Source organism: Orussus abietinus, unplaced genomic scaffold (assembly GCF_000612105.2).
Source record: "Orussus abietinus isolate OABI.00-Male unplaced genomic scaffold, Oabi_2.0 scaffold81, whole genome shotgun sequence".
Taxonomy (NCBI): domain Eukaryota; kingdom Metazoa; phylum Arthropoda; class Insecta; order Hymenoptera; family Orussidae; genus Orussus; species Orussus abietinus.
The window spans coordinates 24502-49270 of NW_019394962.1; the positions used below are offsets into that span (position 1 = coordinate 24502).

The 24769-nt window shown below is 45.7% G+C and overlaps 5 protein-coding genes across 7 annotated transcripts; 3 read left to right on the forward strand and 2 right to left on the reverse strand.

Moving 5' to 3' along the window:
• The first annotated feature begins 88 nt into the window (after positions 1-88).
• Positions 89-3641, forward strand: LOC105695260 (exocyst complex component 5). The gene is made up of 6 exons (XM_012416664.2): positions 89-220; positions 294-737; positions 820-1397; positions 1456-1944; positions 2024-2531; positions 2856-3641. The coding sequence occupies exons 1-6, from the start codon at positions 188-190 to the stop codon at positions 2952-2954; spliced, it is 2151 nt and encodes a 716-aa protein (XP_012272087.1). The 5' UTR covers positions 89-187; the 3' UTR covers positions 2955-3641.
• On the reverse strand, positions 3115-20231 carry LOC105695259 (ubiquitin carboxyl-terminal hydrolase puf). 3 transcript variants are annotated; one of them, XR_001103605.2, is made up of 13 exons: positions 18995-19037; positions 18668-18764; positions 18181-18532; positions 17708-18005; positions 16888-17631; positions 9956-16817; positions 9155-9872; positions 8135-8325; positions 7865-8042; positions 7630-7796; positions 6566-7233; positions 4524-6237; positions 3115-4436 (listed from the first exon to the last, which is right to left on the reverse strand). XR_001103605.2 is itself a non-coding variant. In XM_012416662.2 (12 exons), exons 1-12 carry the CDS (start codon positions 19035-19037, stop codon positions 5411-5413), a joined length of 11145 nt encoding a protein of 3714 aa, XP_012272085.1. In that variant the 5' UTR covers positions 19038-20231; the 3' UTR covers positions 3115-5410. The 3 variants fall into 3 exon arrangements, 1 of the variants encoding a protein (XP_012272085.1); XR_001103606.2 differs by having other exon boundaries at positions 3115-4198; positions 4270-6237; XM_012416662.2 differs by having other exon boundaries at positions 3115-6237; positions 18995-20231.
• Positions 20095-21440, forward strand: LOC105695264 (single-strand selective monofunctional uracil DNA glycosylase). Its single transcript, XM_012416670.1, has 3 exons — positions 20095-20807; positions 20863-21012; positions 21101-21440. Exons 1-3 carry the CDS (start codon positions 20118-20120, stop codon positions 21209-21211), a joined length of 951 nt encoding a protein of 316 aa, XP_012272093.1. The 5' UTR covers positions 20095-20117; the 3' UTR covers positions 21212-21440.
• A 155-nt stretch (positions 21441-21595) lies between these two features.
• Positions 21596-22334, forward strand: LOC105695231 (tRNA-specific adenosine deaminase 2). The gene is made up of 2 exons (XM_012416601.2): positions 21596-21632; positions 21703-22334. The coding sequence occupies exon 2, from the start codon at positions 21776-21778 to the stop codon at positions 22301-22303; it is 528 nt and encodes a 175-aa protein (XP_012272024.1). The 5' UTR covers positions 21596-21632; positions 21703-21775; the 3' UTR covers positions 22304-22334.
• Positions 22294-24689, reverse strand: LOC105695223 (tubulin polyglutamylase TTLL6). Its single transcript, XM_012416583.2, has 4 exons — positions 24296-24689; positions 23012-24189; positions 22718-22928; positions 22294-22634 (listed from the first exon to the last, which is right to left on the reverse strand). Exons 1-4 carry the CDS (start codon positions 24332-24334, stop codon positions 22536-22538), a joined length of 1527 nt encoding a protein of 508 aa, XP_012272006.1. The 5' UTR covers positions 24335-24689; the 3' UTR covers positions 22294-22535.
• Between the last annotated feature and the right edge of the window lie 80 nt (positions 24690-24769).

Consider the following 24769-nt stretch of genomic DNA (forward strand, 5'->3'; position numbering starts at 1 on the left):
GAAAATCCTTATTAATTTTGATTCAACATGTACCTTGTTTCCAAAACAAGCAATGCAAATAGATCATTTGGTCTTTGGTCACGTTGACATTTTATCCTGTTTTTAGTAAATGAGTGACATTTGAATGCAGGCCATAATTGTACGTACATTTAGTACTTGTCAGTTGTTTTAGAAGTACTGTCTCAAAATGATGCAACAATACATGAAAGAGCTTGAACAGGTGAATTTAAATCTATTTCGAATGAAGTATTTTACTCTTTATATAATATATATTTCATTAAGAACTATTTTAGGAGCCGTTTGATGCGGAAGAATTTGTGGAAAGACTTGCCTGGAGGACTGTCAATGATTCGATAATAGATGGAGAAAGGGGTTCTTTTGATCCACTGCTAGTACATGAAACATTTCTTCAAGCAATTAAAGACTTGCAGGTTCTTCAAGAACGTCAGCAAAAGAAGTGCGACAAATTGGAAGCTGCCCTTAAGGATGAGGAGGCTAAACACGTGTTGGAGATTCTAGAATTGCAAGAGAATAACAAACACGCTATAGAACTTTTTCATCAACTGGATGAAAGGATTAATTTTGTCGCTACTAAGGTTCTTCACTTGGGAGATCAATTGGAAAGTGTAAACATCCCACGTGCTAGAGCAGTCGAAACTCATAAACTGATGAAACACTTTTCTGAATTTTTGAGTCCTGGACCATTGACCGATCCCATTTTTATGGATAAATCATTGGTATTTGCTATTCATACTACATAGCATAAAAGTAATAATAAATATTTATGATTAATGATTTTACTACAATTTTGTTTTGTAGTTAGACGAGGCTGCAGACGTCATACAAAAACTTCACTTAATCTCTCAGGAGCTACCATCAGAGAAATTTGAAAATGCTAAAAAAAAGATCAGTGCAAAATATGATGAAATTGAACGTAGTTTAATTGAAGAATTTGTAAGAGCTCACAGTAACGAAGATGCATCTCGCATGAAAGAATTGGCTTCCGTTTTGTCTCATTTTAAAGGATATTCTCAGTGTGTCGATGCTTTCATTGAACAGAGCCAAGTTGGTTCATTCGGTGGAAAGGACGTATTTCAGGATGTCATACCCATGTGTACCAAAAATTACAAACTAATGCAACAGGTGTTTGCCAATCCTGAACAAGTGATGGCAAAATTTGTTCTGAACATTTTTCATCTACGATTACAGAAGTATGTCGTAGCTAAATTAGCAGACCGAAATGATTCTGATAAATATTTAAGAAATTTATTTGACTTATACTCAAGAACGGTGAAACTTTCGGAAGAGTTAAAGTGTTTTGATATGGGCACCGATAACACATATTTAACCACGTTAACTAGGAATATTTTCCAGAAACATCTAGACACGTATATCACGTAAGTGAAGCAACAAATTAATTTAAAAATTTGAAATGTCAGTATTCTTTTCTTTTAGTGTCGAATTGAAGGCCTTACGAGAGAAATCAGCCGCGTTGTTAATAGAGTATTACGAGTCCAAGAACCATCAAAAGAAGCAATTACAATCTGGTGGATTCCAAGTGTTACGTCGGGACTTACAAGCTGTACTTGGAACTAGAACCAACATTAATATTGCTCAAATAGAAGACTATGGAGGAGAAACATTCCTCTCCGAAGAACTGGCCATCGCTCTACTTCAGGGAAGTAAACTGGCTTATCAAAGATGTCAAATCCTGTCTCCACCGAGTGACTTGCCATTGAACGCAGTGCAGATTTTGGAGATCCTGTTACAGTACTTGTTGAACGAGCATGTCGATTATGCCCTCGAACTAGGTCTTCAAAGTGTTCCTATTCCTGAGAGTCGCAATCAGCCCGAAATACATTTCTTCAATGTCGCACGTCAATGCAACGCTATTATCAGACTACTGGAAGACCAATTTAATGACAGCCTCGTGCCACTTGTCATGTATACATTCAAATAATTACCTAATATGTTTCAATAGTTCTACAAACAGCGAGTAGAAATCATTATTTGCATTTTCCAGATCGACCCCTCGTCATGGTGACTGTGTATCGAAGAAGAAAGCAGCTTTAGAGCAAATCGAACAAAAATTGGACACCGGCTTAGATAGAAGTATTCATGCAATAGTTGGCTGGGTCAAAGTGTACTTACAAAGTGAACAGCGAAAGCAAGACTTCAAACCTGAAACCGACGTAGACACCCTTAATACACCAGCCTGTTTAGTAGTAGTACAATACGTAACAACAATGATTCGACACATACGAAATAGCCTCGATGGAAAAAATGCAGAAAGTGTTTTAACGGAGCTAGGTATAAGATTTCACAGGGTAATTTATGAGCACCTGCAGCAATTTCAATTCAATTCCGCTGGAGCAATGTGTGCGATCTGTGACATGAATGAGTATCGAAAGTGCGTAAAGGAATTGAAAGTTGGTCTGGTGACAAGTCTATTCGACACACTGCACGCACTGTGTAATTTGCTACTAGTGAAACCAGAAAACCTGAAACAAGTCTGTACAGGAGAACAGCTCGTAAGTTTCTAATACATTTTTAACCAAATTGCACGAACAACTAAGTTAATCCTTTCTAATCCAATTTACGGTATCTCCCAAAATTTTAACTCCTAGACAAATTTATGTTCATCAGAAATTCGTGCGACTTAATTGCATGGTTATGCTTAGAATAACGTGGAGATCAAGCTCTAGTTTATTTGTCACTCACAAATTAATGACAAAATACTTGCTTCGTATAATAGCACTTGGAACGAAGGAAAAATTACAGATGCACGTACTAATGAATTATACGGAAAGAGTGATCACGGAGTATGAAATGTCTTCAATTCTTCCTCTTTTTAGGCAATGCTGGATCGATCGATACTCGTCAATTTCATCCAACTGAGGACCGACTACAAGACCCAAAAGCTAGCGAGCTGTCTTAAAGGATTGGACGGATGATAGCGACCTATCTGGAATACTCAGGGAATAAATACACAGTGCGGTGAATTATCAAACGAGAAGGCAGTTTAAAACTAGACACGTGTACGTAAACACACTTGCTCATTACTTGCCTCTCTCCCAAAAGGTCTCTAATGACCACGAATCGATTAACGTGTCGTTTAAAATCATGGGGGTTTATTTAATCTCGCTCGAAAACTATACACTTTAATGATAACGAGTACTTGGACGATGTCGTGGTGGTAGCGTGCGATTTGCGTATTCCTCGGATCGTTCGAGCCAAGAGATCAAAGCGATTCGCACGATACATACGGCAGGAAATCAAATGAAGGATGCGAGTTCGATTTCAGTGCCGTTCAAAGGAGCCCAGAAATACCAGGCTCGGAAATTTCAAGAGTGCGAATCAAGGCTGCGCCGCGTAAGAACGAAATCAGCTGTACAGAGCGGAGTATCGTACAAGTATACGTACACATACACGAATAGGGCCTTCGTTAAAAAACCACCGAACCTTCGTTCATTTGTTCCGCAATGCTCGGCTAGGCGTCAAAAGTGAGACACAGTCGCGCAGCAACGAAACCGTATACAATCATTACTTTGCGTCGCGATAAGCGAAGCTGGCTTAAAGCTTGAGCCCTATCAAAATGTCAGAACCTCAATTAGATCCAACCAGAAGCAGAGAAAAAAAAAGAAAACACGGCCACGTAGCTTCAAGTCGACACACAATAAAAACGCGCAAGGCAAACCGATAGCCAGGACCCGAGAGAGCGTGTGATGCAACATGATGTAATGTACATACGATATTGCGTAAGCCATTAATGATACACGCATCGGGGACGACAAGGACAAGAAAACGCGCCAAAGATCGTCGTTAGGATGATTTGCACTCTACTCCTCTAACGCTTCGTTAAATAAAAAATCGAAACATAATATATGTATGTATATATATATAGAGAGAGAGAAAGAGACGTGAAAACCAAATGTGTATATTTCCTCTCTGCGTCCTTTATACCCAGCGTAACAGTGCGACGAATCTGCGTATTCACGAAAGGCGCAACGAAGCGGATTTTGAACGAATGTCGCGGAATACGCGGACCAAGGAGGGAAGGTTCACAATTGATATGGCCGCGTGAATACTTCCATAATAAACCGAGACTTATTGGGACGCGACGGTCAGCCGTTTACCAGATAAAATTCTTACTCGATTTTCCACCTTCCTTAGGAGAGAAGGCGAGAGCAGCTGCAACCTGTATCTAACAATTATACGTTCTAATCGTGCGATGCCAGTGCTCGATAACCGAAGCCCGTGTATCATTACCGTAGTCCTGCATTGCTAGTCGGGTATTCCAAAACGAAGCTTCCATAACGACGGAAGAGGAGAGCGATGTCCTCACGCTTGCACAAGACCAATTGTCTAAATATCCGAGTGCAAGTCAAATTTTAATCATGCACGATTTGTCCTGCTTATAGCAGACGCGTCATCACCTAGGATTGTTATAAGACCGATTAAACCGATTAGTGTTTTTTTTATCCGCTTAGAAAAGAGAAGAAAAAAAAAGGGTTCCCGATTACCTAAAATGGCGTCTCGAACCGGAGTTTAACTCGGATGAAAGTCGTTTTCGGCTATTGACTAACAAAATAGAAGTACCTACATGACACATCGGGTTTCGCAAAGGCGCTCGCATTTTCTTTTTTATTTTTTTCCCCCACGAAATTCCTAATCGCATCCTACAAGTCGTAGCTGTTCGGTGTCTTCTCTTAGTCCATGCCGATCCGAGTGAGTTCATTTCCGACTTGTCAAGTAATAATCCACGCACTTGTCATCTTCGCTCACGGTAAAAGTGTTCATTGGATAAAAACACGCTGACCTCGGGAATCAGGTGAGACGTAATTCGCGGATGCCAAAAGCGGGACGACAGCGCAGCACGACTATTGGCAGACAAGAGGCTCGCTCGAGGCAACGAGACAATTGATATCCATCCGCGCACACTTTTTACACAATCGCCGAGAGCTGCCCCCCCTCGACGCATCTACGCGGGCATAATATTGAAAAAATTTACGACTAACGGCCAAGCGGCGAGCGTTGGCTACGCCGAGCCTTCGGTATCTCGTTGTGGTACGTCTTGGAGTTGCCGGCAAGATTGGAGGCCCTCCAGCGCAGCTTCTCCGGAGAGTTTTCATCGCCATTTCTCGACGTGAACACCGAGTAGCCTGCCAGACCGGCGTCGGTAAGGTAGAGGCCTGCCGAGCGTCGGACTACCTACTTTCCAATTGCGAATCGGTCGACCAAGAACCATTCGAAATGATCGGCCGAAACGCGTTTCCGTTTAAGTAAGCTCCAGCCGGTGGTGGTCGACGAGAGCCGATGCGACCGCGAGCACTCCAAGTCGAACCGCGTTCCCAGGGTCGACCGGGGCTTGAAGGGGTCTATAATCGCCGTTCAGGGTTCGGGAGGTCCCTTAATTATTCTTGATTTGCAATTGCACTATCATCTGCAGGTTGACGATGGTCTTCTCCAGCATCTCGAGCCAAGAGACGTTGGTCAGGGTGCAGCGGAGCTGGTCGTCGGGGCGTCCGCTGGCCGTGGAGGCGGTGATCGGGTTAGGAGGTATCGCGGACGAGTTCCCGGCAGTCGTCTTGGCCTCGTCCTCGGCCTCGTCCTCGCCGGAGTCGACGGACTTGGCGTCGTCCTTCTTCCCGGTCCTGGCCTTGCTCTCGACGTCCATCAACGAGAACCGCTTCCGCTCGTCGGTCTCCTCCGTCTCCGGAGGGACCTTCTTCCCCTCGCGTTCGCCCTCCTCGCCGGGGTTGAACTTCCGCTTCTTCGAGGGCGCTCCGGCCTCCCGTTGGCTCGCCTCCTTCATCCTGGCGGCCTTGGTTCGCGAGAGCAACGTCTCCAGAGCCGACTGCAGGCTGACCGGAGGATTGAGCCTGGTGCCGCTGCTGTAGACGAGAGCCAGAGCGCGCAGGTCTCCCGTTAACCTGTGCGCCGAGGCCTGCGGATCGACCGCCTCGACCATCGCCGTCAGCGAGCTCACCAGGTTGTCGATCAGCGAGCAGGTCTGCTCGGTCAGCACGTGGCTCGCCAGCTTCGGGAAGAACGTCTTCAAGAAGGCGTGTATCGCCGGCACCCCCAACGACGACCTCTCGTCCAGGAGCACCGCGTCCACGTAGTCTACCGTATACGACGAGCACAAAAGGGCGGCTATGTGCTTCCTGTCGATGTGGGTTGCCGCGTGGACGTCCAGCCAGAGTCTCGGAAATAGCGCCAAGTGCAAGGGCACTCCTGGAATACGACAATGCATCTTAATTAACTCTGAATTAAAAGCAATTAAAGGTCTACAGATTTTTATTAAATTAAACCTCGTCGTCACCAAAGTAACGACTTCCCGGTAGAGTAATTGCCGAGCTCGATTCTCGCGTTCGCATTCTTGTGCGCGTATAATAAAAGGCACAGCAAAGTCCAGACACGTTGAGTTTATTTCTGGTGAATATTGTTATCTCGCATCCACGGCTTGTATGAACGATATGCCGATAACATCGAGAACCATTGTCATTGAGATTAATTTAGCGCGAGGATTTGCGCGGGTTAAGCAGCGACACGGAAACGTTACCCTCGAATCCTAGCATGGCGCTCAAATTAACCAGCGTATCCGTCATGCAGTCGTTGTTGATAGCCAGCCTGCACATGACGTCGATCAGTTCATGATAAGGCAAATAGAACTCGAGCAGGGCACTGTCGTATTCCGGATCGACGCCCTTCGATGCCTCGAGCTGAGAATGCGGAACCGCCATCTGCACCATCGGCCTAGCTGGCCTGGAGGCCATTTTTCCCGGCGCGGTCCTCCTCGGCAAATACGGTCCCGGGGGAACAGCCGCATGCGACTCCTGCAAGGCGGCGTGGCAGTGCGAGAGCAAGGGAGCCAAGATCAGGATCGCCTCGGCGGGGACCAGCATCACCAGCTCCTTCAATAAGTCTATCGCGAGGTTCCGCATATCCGGCGGATTGTACGTGTTCAAAAGAGTGGCCAGTTTCCGGAGAACGTCCGGCCACTCTTTGCAATTCGCAAGGATGCTCCTCGCGTCCGGCCCGTCCCGGGCAGTCCTGATGCAGCGGACCAGCTCGACGATTATGGCTATCAGCTCCGCCAGGTCGCCCGCCACGTGGCAGGCCGTTGCCTCGTGGTACATTACGTGCAGCATGTGAAATGCCTCCAAGGCCATGCTCAGGCCTCCATTATAAACCACGTAGAGCCGATCGTCGTCGGACTCTATTAGGATTCTGCGAATTAAGGACGAGAAACATCAAACGCGTTTCAACGACATTTTATATACTCATTAAGGTGATATCAAAGTGGCACGTGAGAAGTAAATCGTTTATGAAACTATTCTCTGAACCGAGTGCACCGGATCGTTTAGAATTTTGCCACGTGAGTTTAAAGGCCCTAAGAAAGGTTCTGACGTCCATGATATTTCATTTTTCTTTTTTTTTTGGAAAACAACAAATTAAAAAAAAATTTCATCGACGTCAGGACCCTTCTTAGAGCCTTAATGTTCAGGTGGCAAATTTTTAAACAATTCGGTACACCCAGCTGGGAGAAAAGCTTCCTACGCGATATCCCTCGGACGCCACTTTTACATCACCTTAAGTAAAGGCGTACCGAATTATAGAGTGTACCTGAAGGCCGAAATTAAGGTCGCCCAACAGGAACGACCGTCTAAACCTTGCAGGTACGAGGATAGAGTTCCTCTTCGGAAGGACGCGATTTCCGCTTCCTCCTGCTCGGTTTGATCCGGGTGCCTCGCGACCAGCAATTGCATCAACTTGAACAACTCGTCGACCGCCTGATCGATCGGAGGGTGTTAATAAGAATCTAAATTGCAAGTGTCGGCGTATTATTGCGACTGCTCACCGTCGAGTACTGCGTGGGGTGCGGGGTGATATTTTTAAAGGCCCACTGGATATTTTGATGCGCAGCCAGTTGTCTCGTGAACCCTCGGGACTGCTGACAACATAGCCTTAGAAGCCCGTAATAGGCGGGCAACATTACCCTATTAAATAAAACGACATCCTGATCCTCGTGATCGGCTCTGCAATGAGATGAATTAAATGAACGAATAGGAATACACGTTCCTTCGCTGATAAAATATTCTAATAAATGTATTAACGACACGTTACTCACAGTATATAATTAAATGCAATGTTCTTGGTGATGTGCGGATTGTGCAGTATCGTGGCGACATTCTCTGGACAGTCGGAGCAGACGTGGTACCAGAAAAGCAGAACAGCTTGCTTATTATGATGGACCGGGATACTCGGCTCCGATAGTTTCGGATGAAACAGGGTCCACAGATCGTTTAAATATTGTCCGAACTGGAATCAACGAAGTTAAATTAACTTCCACTGTTTCCGTGCTTACCGCTAAACGTTCCGATAAAACGTCCTAATTAAATCTTAACAGTAACTGAATTAAAAGAAATTAAGGTGAAGTGAAACACGTCGAGGAACTTGATCGACGTCGATAAAGACGATTTTTCTAAATGCCTACGTTGCCGACGTTCGTTTTTATATTGACAGCTAAGTCGAATTATATTGTGTATTGTACCAAATGGCATATTCCACCTGTCGTTTTCGTACAATAATTATGAAGAAATCGATGTAAAACTCCAGAAATCCTCTGGATTCATGCCTTCTGGGCCCTAATTGACTGCGGAGGGACCCCCTGCGCCATCTGTGATTTCCAGGTCAATTCAATTTTCACTCCGAGACCTCCTATTACCATCGTTTTAGCAAAGAAGCGCATACAACACTTTTTTTGCCTTTATCCCGTTCAAATGCGAGTTTATCGATTACCAGAGTGTTCTAAATTCTCGTAAAATTGTCCTGACCCTTTCGATTCTCATATCAGAGCCTTCGATAATTGTATATTGATCGAAATATGAGAGCTCGACGCCATTTTAGTTCTAGTCTGGACTGTTAAAAAATTTTTTTGAAAAATCCAAATTTTTAATGTGTCAGGACAATTCTTAGCTGATCAGGAGTGATGTGTCAAAGTTTTGGACAGTTTGGCCTAATACCCTTAAAAAAAAGTGTTGTATTCGAATCGACTGATTTGATGGATGTTTCACTTCACCTTAAACACCAGAATATCGTAGCAACGTAAGGCAAGTCAAGAGAAACCACTCCGACGATCAATCCTTACCATCAACTTTTCAGTCTTCGAAACAACACAGTACGTAAGAAGTGCAAAGTACGCGGTAAGTTTCATCGTCCCATGAGTCTGAATGTCGATATAGTGCCTGGCAGGTTGCAGAAGTCTCAGAAGAGCGGTGTAGATCTGGTGGAGGATCAAAGTGGCCTCGGACGAGAGCTGCAACTCCCTCGTGGGGTTGCATCCCAATCCTAGCCGGTGAGCGTTTCTGTACCCCTGGCGGAATTGCGTAGACGGAACCAGAGAGACCAGAAGAAAAGCAGCGGCGGATCGCACCCTTTGGTTGGTATGCTCCAAAAGGAAATGTTGCAGCCACGTGTCCAGTCCTTGGAGTACCCAGGCATGAGCCAGCTTGCTCCTAGTGACAGCAAGGGCGAGCCATTCGAGGGCTCCGTGAGGTGCGACCCTCGCAGCTTCCCAGACTCTACCCAAGATCAGCTGGGTCATGCAAGGCAGTCCACTGGGCCCAGAGCCCTCCGTCAAAAGCGTCAACAATTTAAAGAACGGCTGACAGACGTCCGTGTGCTTCGTTATCGCCTGGAATATCATCGTAACGATGTGTATCGCCAGTCGGTCGTTCCAGCGACAGAGCGACTGTATCAAGTTGCGAGTCTGGTTCAAATTGATGGTGTCCCTAGTCTGTTGGTACAGGAATGGGAAGCCTTTTCCGCCAGCAACGGCGTTCAAGTCTGCCGGCGACAGCGTTAGCCTGAAAAGACAAAATAGATTAAGTACTTTAAGTGGCAAGTATGCGCGATATAGCTGGAATTCTTAGGACGTGGAGACATGTACCTGTGATCGGGTCCTCTGCTACGTTCCACCAAGGTAGCAATGAGCGTTATCATCTTATCAAGCGAGGCGGGCCTCAGCTTCTCCGCGGCCAGTGTGACGACCTCCTCTTCCTCTTCCTCCTCGCTGACCGCATCGACGTACTCGTGGGTCTTATGTCCAAGGTAAAAATTCACCATCGTGGAGATCGCCTGCACCTGGATCAGGAAGAGCGTCTCCTCCTCCCCCATCTTGCTGAACTCGTAGAGAAAGCTGAAGTACTCCGTGAGGTGTTTAAGGTGTTGCTTGGCGTGCTCCATGAGGGAGAGCAGCATCCGAACGTATCTGGTGACACAGGACCTGGTACCAACGGTGGTGGGGTCGCTGTCGGGGTCGCAGGCAAGGTACAGAGGTGCCTGGGTGGCCCTCAGTCTCTGAATAACGTGGATACATAGCCTCTGGAACATTTGTCTGACCATCTGATTGGGACACTTGACCAGGATCTGGATAGGCCACCAGGAATCGGCCGCCATCCTCTCGAGAAACCTGGCGCAGGCTCCCGCGGATCCGTTGAACTGTTTCGTCAGCAGCTCGACCCACTGGACCATGGTGGGCTTCTCCTTGGCGTGGATGAACGTCTCCATGAAGAAGGACGTCGAAAGCTCGGCCGACATCTCCGTGATGTCCGGCTGCATGGTGTGAGGTATGTAACCGCAGATCTGCCACATGAAGCTGAAGTAGGTGTGCTCGAAAATATTTTTGTCCTGCAGGAAGTGCATGTTGTCCTGCCAGATCCAGTCCTCGAGCTCCTTGTTGAGCTCGAGGGGCAGGGGCTTGTCGGTCCTCGGGTTGCATTGCTGTTGAGAGGACGTAGGAGTGTCCGGGGCGCGAGGACTCGAGACGGTGGCCTCCTCGTCCTTGGAAGGATCGACGGGATCGGTGCACCACTCGTAGAAGAGCATGTAGGCCGAGTTCGTCTTCTCGAAGCTGAAGTCCATGAACTTGTCGGTGACCGAGTCGTAGGTCTTGCTCGTCATTTCTCCACCGAAGCACTCCGCGGCGATCTGGTTCGGGTCGAAGGGCTTGACCTCGGCGTCGTTGAAGAGGAACCACTTGTCCTTGTTGAGGGACGTGCGGTCCCGGATGAAGCTGTAATAGTGACCCCCGTCGGCGGTCCCGGTGTGGACGGTGACGCCGATCAGGTCGTAGAGGTAGTGCTCCATCTCCTCCTCGTCGAGGCCAAAGTCTCCCGAGCCCTCGGCCTCGCTTCTCTTCTCCAGGGCTTTCTTCTTCTCGTCCTGATACTGCTGGGGCATCAGCTTCTTCTCGACGTACCCCGACATGTCGAGCCTCAGGGGGAAACTGAAGTGCGTATTGACCTTCTCCTTCAGCATAGTGCCCATGTTGAAGGTGTACCTCATGGTATTGAAGCACAAGATGTGAGGGAGTTTCTTGAAGCAGGCCCTCTTCTCGGCGCGGGCCTTCTTCCCGCACTGGGAGCAGGTGTACATATTGTCACCCTCGAGAGTGTCCTTGACGGTCACTTCGTCGAGGCTCTCGTAAAGGTTCCTCATGTCGGCCACCTGACAGCGCACCGTGTAGAACTCCTCCAGAGTCCTGCTGACGTGCTCGCAATCCAAGGACACGACGTTGTTGGATATCACCCCGCAAAAGAGCGTCTTCACCAGGTTCTTCAGGTCGGAGGTCATCTCCTCGAGCTTGGAGACCAGGTCGATGAAGAACTCGGCCATGTCCTTTTGCTCGCCAGTGTTGAGAGGCTCGTGGTTCATTGTGTAGACCCTGCAGAAGCTGCGCGGGTTGTACGCCTTCCTCTCTGACTCCAGGAGGTACGCGAACATCCTCTGCAACTCCCGCAGAGTCAGCTGGTGCTTGTTCGCTCGGTTACAGTCGGCACCGAGAATCGAGACCCGAGCCTGTGGCATCATGTACAGGTGTTGCATACAGCTAGCCATGTAGCAGGTGGCCCCAAGGTTCGTCAAGCCAACGTATCCGCAGTCGGAACGTCCGTCCTCGTGAGGCCAGTAATCCCAAGGATACGGTGAGTGTCTTCCAGGCCTGTGCTGAGCCAACAGCTTCTCGTGCAAGATCTTGTAATTATTGGGCGCGGCTTTAACCAGCTCCACCAATAAATCGAATGCAGCCGACCTGGACGCCTGGCTCTTGCACTTCGGCACGTGCTTCGTCTTCGGACTCGGCAGGGCGAACAAGAAGTCAAAGACCTCGCAGAGCAGGTTCTGCCCGATCTTGTCCTGCTTGCAGGAAGGATTATGAGTCATGATGTTGCAGATCAGGTTCAGCAAGCCGACGAGGCCGTCGTCCTCGACCGTATTGTGTCTGGTCTCCAGGTGTTCCCTGCTCAAGGCGGAATCAATGGCTCTGTGTGCCAATGCTTCAAGGTCTATGATAGCACCCGAGGATTCGTCGGAGCCCTCTTCCCGAATGACGTCGTCGGGCAAAGAGTCCACCAGGCGACAGACCAGCCAGAAGTAGTCCCGACACGCCGGTCCGTAAGGCTCCTTGCCGTCGTCCAGGACAGGGTGCAGATGCAGAGGAAGGTCCGGCTTACGAGGAGAAGGCAGCATGGTCTCGGCGATCGCGAGATGCTCCAACAGAGTGTTCAGGATAGGAACGATCAAGTTGGACGTGTCGGCATTTTCGTCCTCGGTGCCGGTGATTCCTAAGCAGAGTCTGTACAAGGCGGTACAAACCTCTCTCCTCACGGCGGGCTCAGGATCCTCCAGGACGAGCCGGCGAAGCCAGGTCTTCCCGAAGGGTTCGGTCGACGAGAACAAGGAGTGCCGGACCCCGAGGTCGCTGTGAACCCAGCAGACCAGCAACGCCATCGCGTAATGGATCACCTGGGACCTCCCAAAGAGGCCGGTCTTATAGTGATTAGGGTCCCTAGGCAGGGAAGCTTCTATCAGGATGTTGGTCAGTCTGGGCATCACCGTCTCCATGTCCATCATCGCCAACATCGCCTCGCTCAGTCTGGGCACCAGCAGCTTGTCCGGCTTGCCTCTTTTCCTCTCCTCTCTGACGACGCCCAAATGACACAGTTGTTTCAGCAGACTGGCGAGGCAATCCTGTTGCCACTCGCTGCCGTCCCCTCGCTCAAGACACCCGGACATGAAGATGTCGAACAAATGCCTGAGTCCTCCGTGTTGGACGAACTGCGTGGACCAGCTGGTCTCCTTTTCCCTGTCGTCTTGATTATCGTCGGCGTCGCCACCACCTCCTTCGTGGACGGGGGTTGCTGTGCTGGAACTGGTGGGTGCGGGTCTAGACGGGGGTCCTCGTTTGCTTAAAGACTCGACGATATACAGGGAATACATCAGCTTCTGCGGACTGGCGGGGTCCAGCAGTTCGGGAAGCGAAGCCTCCTCCAGCTTCTGGAAGCCTCGCAAGAGGGTCGGGCTGGTGGGAAGCAGAGTCAAGGTGTCCCAGACCCTCCTGGACAGCACTTGGGCCTTCGTGTGGGGTATCTCCTGACCGCCTTTAACGGTCGTCTTCATGGCGCTCAGGGTCCTCATCAAGGTGAACAGCTGCTCGAAGTACTGAGGCCTTAGCAGAAGAAGAGTCGGCAAGGAATCTCTAGACGGTGGAGGCAGCAAAGACGGCGACTCCAAGTCCCTTTTCCCGGACCTTCCGCTCCCCGTACCCCTACCCGCGCCTAGGGAGATGAACACCAGCTGGCCGTCCTTGAAGCCCATCTCTTGAAGGGTCTTCTCGTCGAAGTCAATGGTCAGCTCTTGCCCCTGCGTTATCATTCTAATCGGACCGTCGCTGAGGAGAGAACCTAGCACCGAGCCTCCGTTGTTGACCGAGGCCGACGTCACCGAGGACGACGGATTCTTTTCCTGCTCGTTCTGCATATCATCCCACCACTTGGCTACCTCCGCTCTCAAGTCGGCTACGTAGTCTGTACTCAGCAGGGTGAAACTAGTCTTGTCGGGAATACCTGCCGGCTGGACGTAGATTCTTAGTTGCTGGCCCCTCTCGGAGCCGCTCATGGCGATGTGACTGTCGGTCCCACGACCTTCCAATGCCCAGCGCCTCAAGTGGTAAGCGTATCGCTTCCTGAATGCCTCCAGGTGAGTCCTCAGCAAAAGCAAAGCTCGCTGGATGCACCGCAGACTGGCCTCCTCGTTAATCTCCAGGTCTGCGCTGGCCGCAGCCAGGTGAGTCATACACTGGGACACGAATTCGGCTTCTTGCGTTAATTGCCGCGACATGTAATAGCCGTTCAGATACTGTATCGCCGCCATGCTAACGTCCGTGCTCTTCGCCTTCAAAGCTATCCGCCAGAGGAAGTCCATGCCGACCGAGTCCACGTCTCGCAGAGGCCTGTCCAGATGAGCTGCAGCTAATCTCGCCAGGTTGCAGAGTTGTTGAAAGAGACTGAGGCCTGTCATGCTTACGGCTTCCGGGGGGAGGCTGGGGAGCTTGCGCATGCACAGGTGCTTCAGGGTGTCCATACCCAGCGCGTGTTGTTCCGTGGACTTGGCTTGACTCAATAACCAGCTGAAGAGCTCATCGGCGCAGGTGCTGTCTTGAGACAGGCACTGCCAGAGTATGTCTACTTGCTCCAGACTCAGCCTGAAACAATCCGGTGAGCCCAGAGGGGAGAAAATCGAAGAGAGGAATTGCAATCTGACTTGAACCTCCGTTTGATGCGAGTACAGGTTCGTCTTCGGTCCGGTGGCCGCATAGGTCTTCAGATTATTGAAGAAATGCTTCATCATGTTCCTCTCTCGGTCGGCCCAGGTCGTAATTGCGTGGGCATCCATCGTACCGAACTGCTGGAAACTGGCCAGTAATTTTGGAAGTAGTCGAAGCGACACCACTACGGAGCGATTCGCTGCCAGATTTTCCAGGCACCCCTCGATAAACTTCATGGGTATCAGCCTCTCGACGTTGAAGCAAAGCAAGTTGCAGAGGGCCTTTTCGGCTTCCAGGGCCAAGCCCTCGCCAAGCTGGCCGATCTTGTCGTCCTGGAGGAGATCCCACAAAAGGGTATTACCTGGCTTACAAACTGTCTCCAGGTTAAACTGGGAACTGAGCCTCGCCACCGTTTGCCGTATGGTCCGCACTTGAGGGGCTCTGCAGACGGATCTGCCGATGGTCATCGTTGGATGAGAATTGTGTGGGTGATAGGCCTGCATCTGAATCGCCGTTAGATGCCTCGCAGCCAGTTGTGCCAGCTCCTCCTCGCAGCCACTCTCCTCCCCGTCGAAGTCCGCCATATTCTTCTCGCTCTTGTTCGATATTCTACTGCTGTAAGACCCTTCTTCATCCGACAGCATGTCGTCAAGTCCCGAAGGTAGAAATCGGGGACCCGTCGCGTGTACCAACCCGGTCAGCTCGGACATGACGGTCCCCGTTCCTCCCGATGGACCGACAATGCCCGTCACGTCGCTGTCGTCCTCGTCGTGGGAACTATCCGCGGAATTAGGCACTCTGTCTACGCTATGTCCTACCAGTGATACGTACTTGCTGGCTTTATTTACTCCCCTTAACAGTGCCGCAGTGGTGGGTACTTCCTGATCGCTAGGCTCCATCTCCATGGCCTGATGTTTCACCCTGTCGAGGGTCTCGGCACCCTTCTGTGACTCGAGAGTTGCTTCGTCGGTTGTCTCCGCGCCGCGGTCTTCCAGAGACGTCCCCGGCTCCGAAGCGAGGGCCAGTCGACTCGCCTTATCCATCGGAAGGTCCATTCTCTTCGTGGATTTCTGCGCCACGTTGAGTCCAACCGACTCCAGAGTACTCTCTGAAATGTTATCCAACCTAGATTTATCGCGTTCCTTTCGACTGTACTCCGAGTTCGCGGTTGTATTCAGTACAGCCGGTTCGAGGCTGCTGTCCGATACCTCTGCCAAGATGTTTGACTTGCCAACAGGTAACTCCGCACTCTTTCGAGCATGTTGGGCCTCCAGAGCAGCGCTGAATATTCTCGGCTCCAATCTGCTGTTCGACACATCTGCCAGTATACTCATCTTGTCGATGGACAGCCCTACGTTCTTTGGGGTTTGCTGTACCTCCAGCATCATGTTGAGTACCGCAGGCTCCATGACCCTCTCCGACACGTCGGCCAATCTTGTCATATTGTCGATAGGTAAGTCCATCATTTTTGCACCTCGCTGGCGGTCCAATGATCTACTAAACGCGGCAGTCTCCAGAGTACTCTCCGAAGTGCCTGCTAATCTATTCATGCTATTAAATAATAATTTCTTTATTTTCAACGTCCTCCGGACGTCTAGCGCCGTGCTGACTTCATCCGGTTCCAGGCTGCTATCCGATACTTGGGTCAAAATAACTTCTTTGTCGTCCGCTAATGTCAACTGAGACTCCGGTGTTGTATTTTCGAACGTCGGTGTCTCCAGCTCGCACGCCGAAACGTCCGCCAAAGCGAATATCTTGTCCGTGGGACTTCTCTGTCCACCGGCAGTATTCAGCATCACGGGCTCGAAGGCATTGTCAACTTTACCGGATGGTAAATCTTTCCGTAACGGTCGATTGGATTCGTCCCTCACGATATAATCCAGTGCCTTCTCGGAAAAGGCGGAGCGTTTCTGCGGCTTCTTTCTTTTTCGAAAAACTTTCCTCTTCTTTTTCTCCTGCGTCACGGTTTCTTCGGTATTCGACTTTTCGGTGTCTGCCTCGGCGTCGGTGCCACTTTGCTTGTCTTTTGCGACGCACGTACCATCGAACTTTTCCTCGGTAATAGTCACTCCCTCGGTCGCACCCTTCAAGGCCGAACTCTTCGACATGTCGGAATTTTGATCCACGTTAGCCAGAGGCAGCTCCTCTACTTTTACAAAATTAGCTCCAGGAGATGTACTTTCCAAGCCCTTCATTTTGAAGTTAACTAACGAAAATACAAATCGTTATTTATTTTCGACTCGTCAATTTGTGCACGACGGTCGCGTTTAACTTACCCTCGCAATCGCTGCTGTCACCACGTGCCTGCTTTCTTGGCGATGGCCCTTCGGATGGTGCCGGACTAGGTTCCTCTTCGTCCTCTTCGGGGCTACTTCCGTCCATCCCACTTGGATCGCTGCTACTGGTACCTCCCATTTCTCCGGAATTTTTTAAAGCTTCTCTACCTTTTGCGGACAATCCTCTCGGATATCCCGAGCCACCCGAGGTCCAAATAAATTTTATCAAAGCGGATGCCAAAAATAGACTTTGTTCCGTATGATCCTTGGGTTCGAGCTTACCCAGCAACGAATACAAGTGGAGTACAGGAGTGGGTGCCAAGTGTTTCACTAAAGGGGCAAGCAAATCGTACACAGGGCGACCGCAATGCTTCAACTGTGCTGCCTGCCACATTGTGTCCATGTCCGAAGACGAGATTCTACCCTCCATTGCAAGGAAACTTAGTACTATGTGGCTTTGTTTAATTACTTCTACGTGTAAATTTGGTCCAAATATATGAGCGATGATGTTATTCTCTGTGAGCCACGCCGCTAATGCATGGCCGACCTGCTCAATTTCTGCTACAGTCTCACTGTTACACAGCTCGTTGAATGCCGTGATGTGCGCATTTATTTGAGCTATGCCTGCCAGTCGCATCGTCAATGTCGTACTGGTAAAATATTTAAATGCCAAATCTAATCCATCTCGATCGAACGTTGGGAGTACTGCGTCTATTGGATCCTTTGCAGCACTCCACATAAAATCTAAGAAATTGCAATAAATATAAATTCATTCTTACTTAGGATTTCTATCTGCATCGAAGTAAATTTAAATACACACCTGCCATAGTTCTCACAGCTGGGGTACGGAGTTCTTTATCCCCAAGACGACACATATATTTCATAACACGACTACGCAGAGGTACAAATAACTGGATGACGCTACCATAATTCAACCATAGTTTCAAATTACATATGACAGCAACTATAGAATGAGCTAGACCAACAGGTAGGGGTTCTTTCATATCGAAGCATGCGGACATCAAATCGAAACCACCTTGATGACAAAATATTGAAACTGCACGGATCATAGGTGCCGGCACCTCTGGATCATGAGGTTCGCAGTAACCACCTTCATCCTGTATACACATTAATATTAAAATATCATTGTTCTTTTAAGTTTTACAACTAGTAAATTTTCATACTTTACAAATTTAATTAAATTACGTAAGTATAAGAATGCCTTATTACCTTACTTCATGTTAAATAATACATAAAAATAAGCATTCTAAAAAATATGCAATACTTTTTTACCTTGATCGGAGCTAAAGGATTTATTACTCCACCATGCTTCATTGCAATGTATAATGGAAAGTTCAATAAAAAAATCTTGGATAGGAGGTGAAACAATTTTTCTCTATCCTGTTGAGACCATGTATACTTCCTCCAAGATTCAGGAATTACATGATTTACATTCATCAACTTTTCTTTTTCCGTTTTCTCCTTTTCATGCCGGTGCTCGTTAGCCGTGTCGGTTTCATCTTCGACACATTGGCCATTTTGATGTATGGCTTGAAGTTGTTGCAACGTGCAAAGAACGATACTTTGTGTCAGTCTTATAAATCGGTCGAAGTTCTTAACCTCCCGATAGCAGCACATACATTGCCTAGGGATAGCGATATATTCCATTACGCTTAGGTTAACATCTCTTACTAAATTAGAAATAACAGTCCCCTTCTTTCGAAAGAGCTGTGTAAACTACGAGGCTTTCCAATCGACAAAATTGCAAATGCAAACGTACCTTTGTACCCACTGATTAACATAGTGAAGTATCGTCTCCACATCTACTACGAAGAGGGCGGCCAACTCATTTTGCTCCTTGGAGGCGCGTTCCTCGTCTAAACACACACCAAAGATGCTTTAAAACAGGTACGTTTCATCATGCTATAAGGACCGTTGACAGACGTGCTTTAAGGTTAAGGTGTACGTCTAAATGTAACTAATCACAGTGAACGCTCCGTGAAGCGCAGGTGCAACGAGTTTACATGATTTTACTGCACTTTACGCACGGACACGTCATGAATCGAAAGGGGTTTATAAAAATCTAGATATGTAACAATTTGCTTACAAGAGAGCAGAAGGTCGTGAAAGTCGGCGCACACATCGCACATGATTCCTCTCTCTGGCCTTAGGACGGCTCGAGATCACCTCAAGTCCATAACTTCACCTCACCACCGATCACCTCCGAAGTCGACGCCGATATTACTAAACATCCCTACGAGTTTCGACGACCGACAACAGTTGATCAATCCATCAGTCACCATATTGGATTCTGTCGACTCCGCGTTCATCCGCACTCCCCGATGCGCTCGCAAGTGACCCACTTCAGGTCGCGCTTGTCGCCTCGATCTCCAAATTTCAAAGTGAATCCGACACCTGGTGAAATCGACTCGTCGACTAGCTCACTCTTATTTTCCCGGGGTCCGAGACTCCCTTCGGGTTACCACTACTGCCTATAAATCGTGTTCGTTGTCGTTGTTCGAGCACAATGGCATTTTGACAGGAGACACCTGACGGCGGCCATTTTGAATTTCGTATTTTACGTTATATGCGATTTTCTGTCACCGGCGTCTCCACCCGTGACAGTTTCCTCTTCATCTGTTTCTCCAATTTCCGCGGCACGTGCCGAGATCTCATGTATTTCGGTTTCCTCGATCGATTCGACGGCTACGAAAAGTCAAATCTTCGACGAACCCTTTATTTCCCATCCCCTCGCGATGGCGCTACATCTTAACGCGACGTTGTTGCCACATCGCAACCGCTCGCGACTCACGGCAAATTTCACACGCGCGCCTTTTTTATTTCCAGGGACCGTCCCACTCGCTGTGATTTGCTGTTTCTCTTCGACCTAGGCAATGCTTGCATAAGAGCATTTTCGCGCATTTTCAAAAGTGCTCTCCTTTGTCATTCTTTACTACCGGCGGCGTCCCCACTTGCTGGATTCGAAATTGATTTCAAACGGTTTTTTCGATTCTTTCATCTGTTTCGATTGTCGTAACGATTCTCATTGATTCCAGCTCTGAATGTTCGGAAAATGAGGGTAGTTTGTTAATACACATTTGTAAACAATCTCTTGCATTAACGAAATTAAATAAACATATCAAACACAGGAGTGAAATAGGAAACGCAGTTTTAGAGGTGTTCATTACTGCTGGATTGTTGAATAAATTATGAAAGTTGTATTATATTAGATGAAAACTGTAATCAAGAGATTTACAATGAGGCCTGTAAAAAGATTTAAGGCAAGCCATGACGGTCCAGTAAGTCCGAGGGCAAAAGAAGACGTAGAAGTCGAGAACTGTCAAGATGAGAACATTGACAAAATTGTGAAATCTGTAGAAGTAACAGAAAATGAAACAGAGGACGATGACAAACTTGTAGGACCACCTAAAATTCCTTTAACCACTGATATTGCCAAAGAACTCTTAAAACTGGAGCGCTCCCTTGCAGAACAGCTTAGCAAGATTCAATTCCAAAAGCCAGTAGAGTATGTCTACTCTCCCCTTGAATATGCTTTTAATATACATTCCATGTACGTTGAAAAATATTGCCAAAATCCAAAAAAGATTCTCTTCCTTGGTATTAACCCTGGACCATGGGGTATGTCTCAGAATGGTGTACCATTCGGAGAAATAAGTATGGTTCGGAAGTGGTTAGGTATTTCTGGCGATGTAGGAAAACCAGAGCGTGAACAGCCTGATCGGCTGGTTAAAGGTTTTGCTTGCACTCGCAGCGAAGTAAGTGGAAAAAGATTCTGGTGTTTGTTCCAAGAACTGTGTGAAAAACCAGAAAATTTCTTTCTTCACGCATATCTCCGTAACTATTGTCCGATTGCGCTCATGGATGTCAAAGGACGTAATATTACCCCTGCTGATTTAAAGGTATCATGTGTGATTTATTTTTTTTGCATTGCATTACTTCAGCTACTTTTCACAGGAAAATGAGCAAAAAATGGTTCAACGCATATGTGACAAAACTCTTGTCGATACCATCAAACTTTTAAAAATTGAAACTGTCATTGGCATTGGTCGTTTCGCAGAGAAGAGAGCACAATTGGCAGTTCAAGCTGCTGGTCTCAAAACAAAGGTGGATCGTTTGTACATCCATGTCTATAAGTAACTATGCTTGCCATGATTCACTAATCACTATTTAAAAAATGAATTAATTTATATAGGTAACTTTTATTCCTCACCCCAGCCCAAGGGCAGTGGGCAATGCAAACTGGAATGACAAAGCTGTGAAAAGACTGCAAGAAATCAATCTTCTGCGTTATTTCACCAAGTAATTAATTTCCATACACAAGATATTAATAAGATGTAAATCATACTTATGTTTATGCCTAATTATTTCAAAGTTTTACTAGCTTTCTTAAGTTCTTTATGATAATTATAAGGAAAGAATCACAGTTGAAGCATAAAAAAAGCATAAGACCCAACTGACAAAACGTAACTTTAAAGGGACTAAGAATTTATTTTCATTAATGTGTTGAGTACATTCATTACGTTTATTTTTAATTGTATGCACCTTGAATCTATAAAATAAAATGAACCTTTTTTTAACATTTTAAATTTATTTTTCCCGCTATTATTGTACTTACTGAAATTGAACACAGATGGCACTGAAAACGCTCATGGAGTACCAAGCCATCATACAATTGGATATCTATTTATTGATGATAAAGGAAACATTTAAAAAGTTTACAAGTTGTAAGCACGTATATAAGCTTGTTTTATTTTCTGCTACAATATTTATAAATAAATAATACTAATGTTACAGAATATTAAAAAAAATTCTGGATACATGTATAATTTGTTTGATTAGAAAACAAAGTATATGACGAAAGATAACCATGGATTATAACTATTGGATGGATGTTGCATTAGAAAAAGCAGTTGCCTCATTAAAATTAGGAGAAGTTCCTGTGGGTTGTTTATTCGTATTTAATGATGAAATAATTGCAACAGGTAATAATACCGTGAATGAGACCAGAAATGCTACTCGTCATGCCGAAATAAACTGCATCGATGATGTTCTGAAATACTGTAATGCTAACAAATTATGCTATAAAGAAGTTTTCAAAAACATTCACGTTATCGTTACGGTGGAACCATGCATAATGTGTGCAGCTGCTCTTCATCAGTTAAAGGTGTACACTGTTGTTTATGGCTGTACAAATGATCGCTTTGGAGGGTGCTCTGGTGTTTTTGATGTTTCAAAAATGTATGATTCGGAAATTAAAATAATAAGCCATGTAAAATCAGAAAAAGCAATGCAGTTACTAAAGGAATTTTATAAAGGGACAAATCCTAATGCTCCAGAATTTAAGTTAAAAAAGACACGCAAGAAAATGGAGGATCCATGTTCAAGTAATTTCTGAGGACCTTTATTCATTATTTGACTTCAGGTTATTATTAAATATAAATGTATTAAGGTACACAAAAATAATGAATTACATTCATATTTGTACAACTTATAATATACATAATCAGAGAAAAATTACTTGTATAAAATGTTAGTTATAAAAACATTCATAAATTATGTATTACTTCTGGATAAGATATTTTGTACTGTCTTAAGTCTTCCAAAAATAATGTTAAATTAATTTATACTTACGTACACCATGTAAAATCGCTCTCACATTTTCTTTGGTACCATCGCATAAGTAACTGATTTTTCAATGTATAGTTTGTCAATGACATATTATTAATCTGGAATATGTTATGAAACAAGTTAAATTCTTTCTCCATAAAAATCTTAAATATGTTAAGAAATTCAATAAAAATAATCTTACTTCTGTTACCGAAGGAGGGAAAATTCGGTAGTAATCCATTTTATTCTGATTTTCAAGATAGCTTTGCGTTAATATTAATTTCATTTCATCCGTAAAACATGGTTTGCAAAGCTGACACTCTAGACGAAAACAATCTTCACATAATGCGCAAAGTTCAGGCGCAATTACAATATTTTTATCAGCCACTTCCATCTCCTGTTCTTTTACTGTTCTACAAAATAAAAAGAACAAAGTATTATGATCGCTTCACGTCTTCTTAATTAAATGTAATAATTTCTGTACTTCATATATTACCTTATGCTCAACGAATTTTTTTTGACCCGTTGACCAATTCCAACTAATGCAAATAAATTAAACAATACTTGTTCATACAGTAACTGATTTGGAGGGAAATGAGCAGATGATAAATTTGGGGACATGTTTGCTTCCATTGTAAAGACGTTTAGGTTTTCATCCAAAGAAAAATCAAATCTGACTAATTCAAAGAAATTTCGTCCATTTCCATATCTATTCACAACTTGTTTAATTTGAGCCTCTTTCTTCAGAGTTATATCTCTTATAGCCTCGTGAATGTTATGCCACACTTTCCAAGGATCTTCCCCTCTTGACTTTACATACGCATCAAATGAATCTTTCATCGAAAACCCTAGTTTTGAATAATAATTTTGCAATGAAGGTACTTTCCAAATAGGCAGATAGTCATCGCCGACTACATATTTGTCCACGTTCTCAGGATCAAATGGATAATATTTTACTGGACAAAATCTGAACAAAACATCCCCTTTATAGGTATATACCCTTAATGGGTCAACGGAAGTTATAACTGTATATACTCCGATGTCAAATTTGTATCCATCTACCAAATACGGTCGTTCAATAAATTCTTGGATGAAAGTATCCTTAGCAGCAAGATTTAACTCACTGGTTTCATAGATCTTAATTCCTCTATGAGAGTTGGATTTTTGCACAAAGGACTTATTTGGATTATGAGCAACATATTTTAGAAATGTATCTGCGTCATCTGGAATTTTGAAAGCAGCAGGAAGGTGTTTTCCTTCCGTTGTAGATAAGAGTACTTTATTTGTAATATATCCACAGCCAGGAAAATGATTGACTTTCTGATGACGTTTTAAATTAGTTAGATCATTTGATATCGTAGTAAATGGATAATCATGAGCCCACAGCAGATCCCAGCTGGATTCTCTGCTGCCACGTTGAAACCCAAGTCGCTCAAGTACAAGCAGTACGTGTCTTAAATATCCAGTTTCGGTATTGTTGGCGTAAATCCAAAAAATTGGTGCTTCTTTTTCTATTGTGACAGTTTTAGTTTCAGACGAAATACAGTGACTTTGCCAGTGTAAAATTGCATGTAAAATTCCATATAATAATACTGGCCCTAATACCACGTACAAAAGTGTGTTAAATATTACTTTCACTTTCGTATGTAATATTAATCCACTAAATGTTTTGGCCTAGAAAAAGTAAATGAAGTTAAGATTTCTATCTTAGGAATTAGTTTTGAACAATTACAAATATTTAGTATCTATCCTTTTAACGGTAAAACAGTAAATATTGTACCTCGATTGTCTCTTCTTCCTTCCTCTCAATCTCACTCATTTTTTGATATGTACAAAGTGCTAATCGCTTACAATATAAAAGTAATTCGGATTTTCAATTGCTTGTCACCGCGCATTCTTTCGTGCATGCACGCCTATATTCATACTAAAATATATACCGTTACATGCGTTACAAGCAGAGAAAGTCTCAGAAGTTGGGATTAACGCTTGGCCCGTATTTTGAATTCGTAAGGACGGAAAACGCTTCGTCTAAGCAAAAATAGAGCGAACACCTACTGATTTCCAACATTTCACTGCTTAACCTAGTATGTACATATGTACATACGTACATACATAGTTGAAAATATATCAAAATGAAAATATATCACTTGATATTGGGCTACTGCCCAGATTCAAATCTTCGCGCCAATAATAAATAGCTACTAGAGGGACATCTGGTTCAAAATCTCTGTAAGTACACAGTTCAATTTGGATT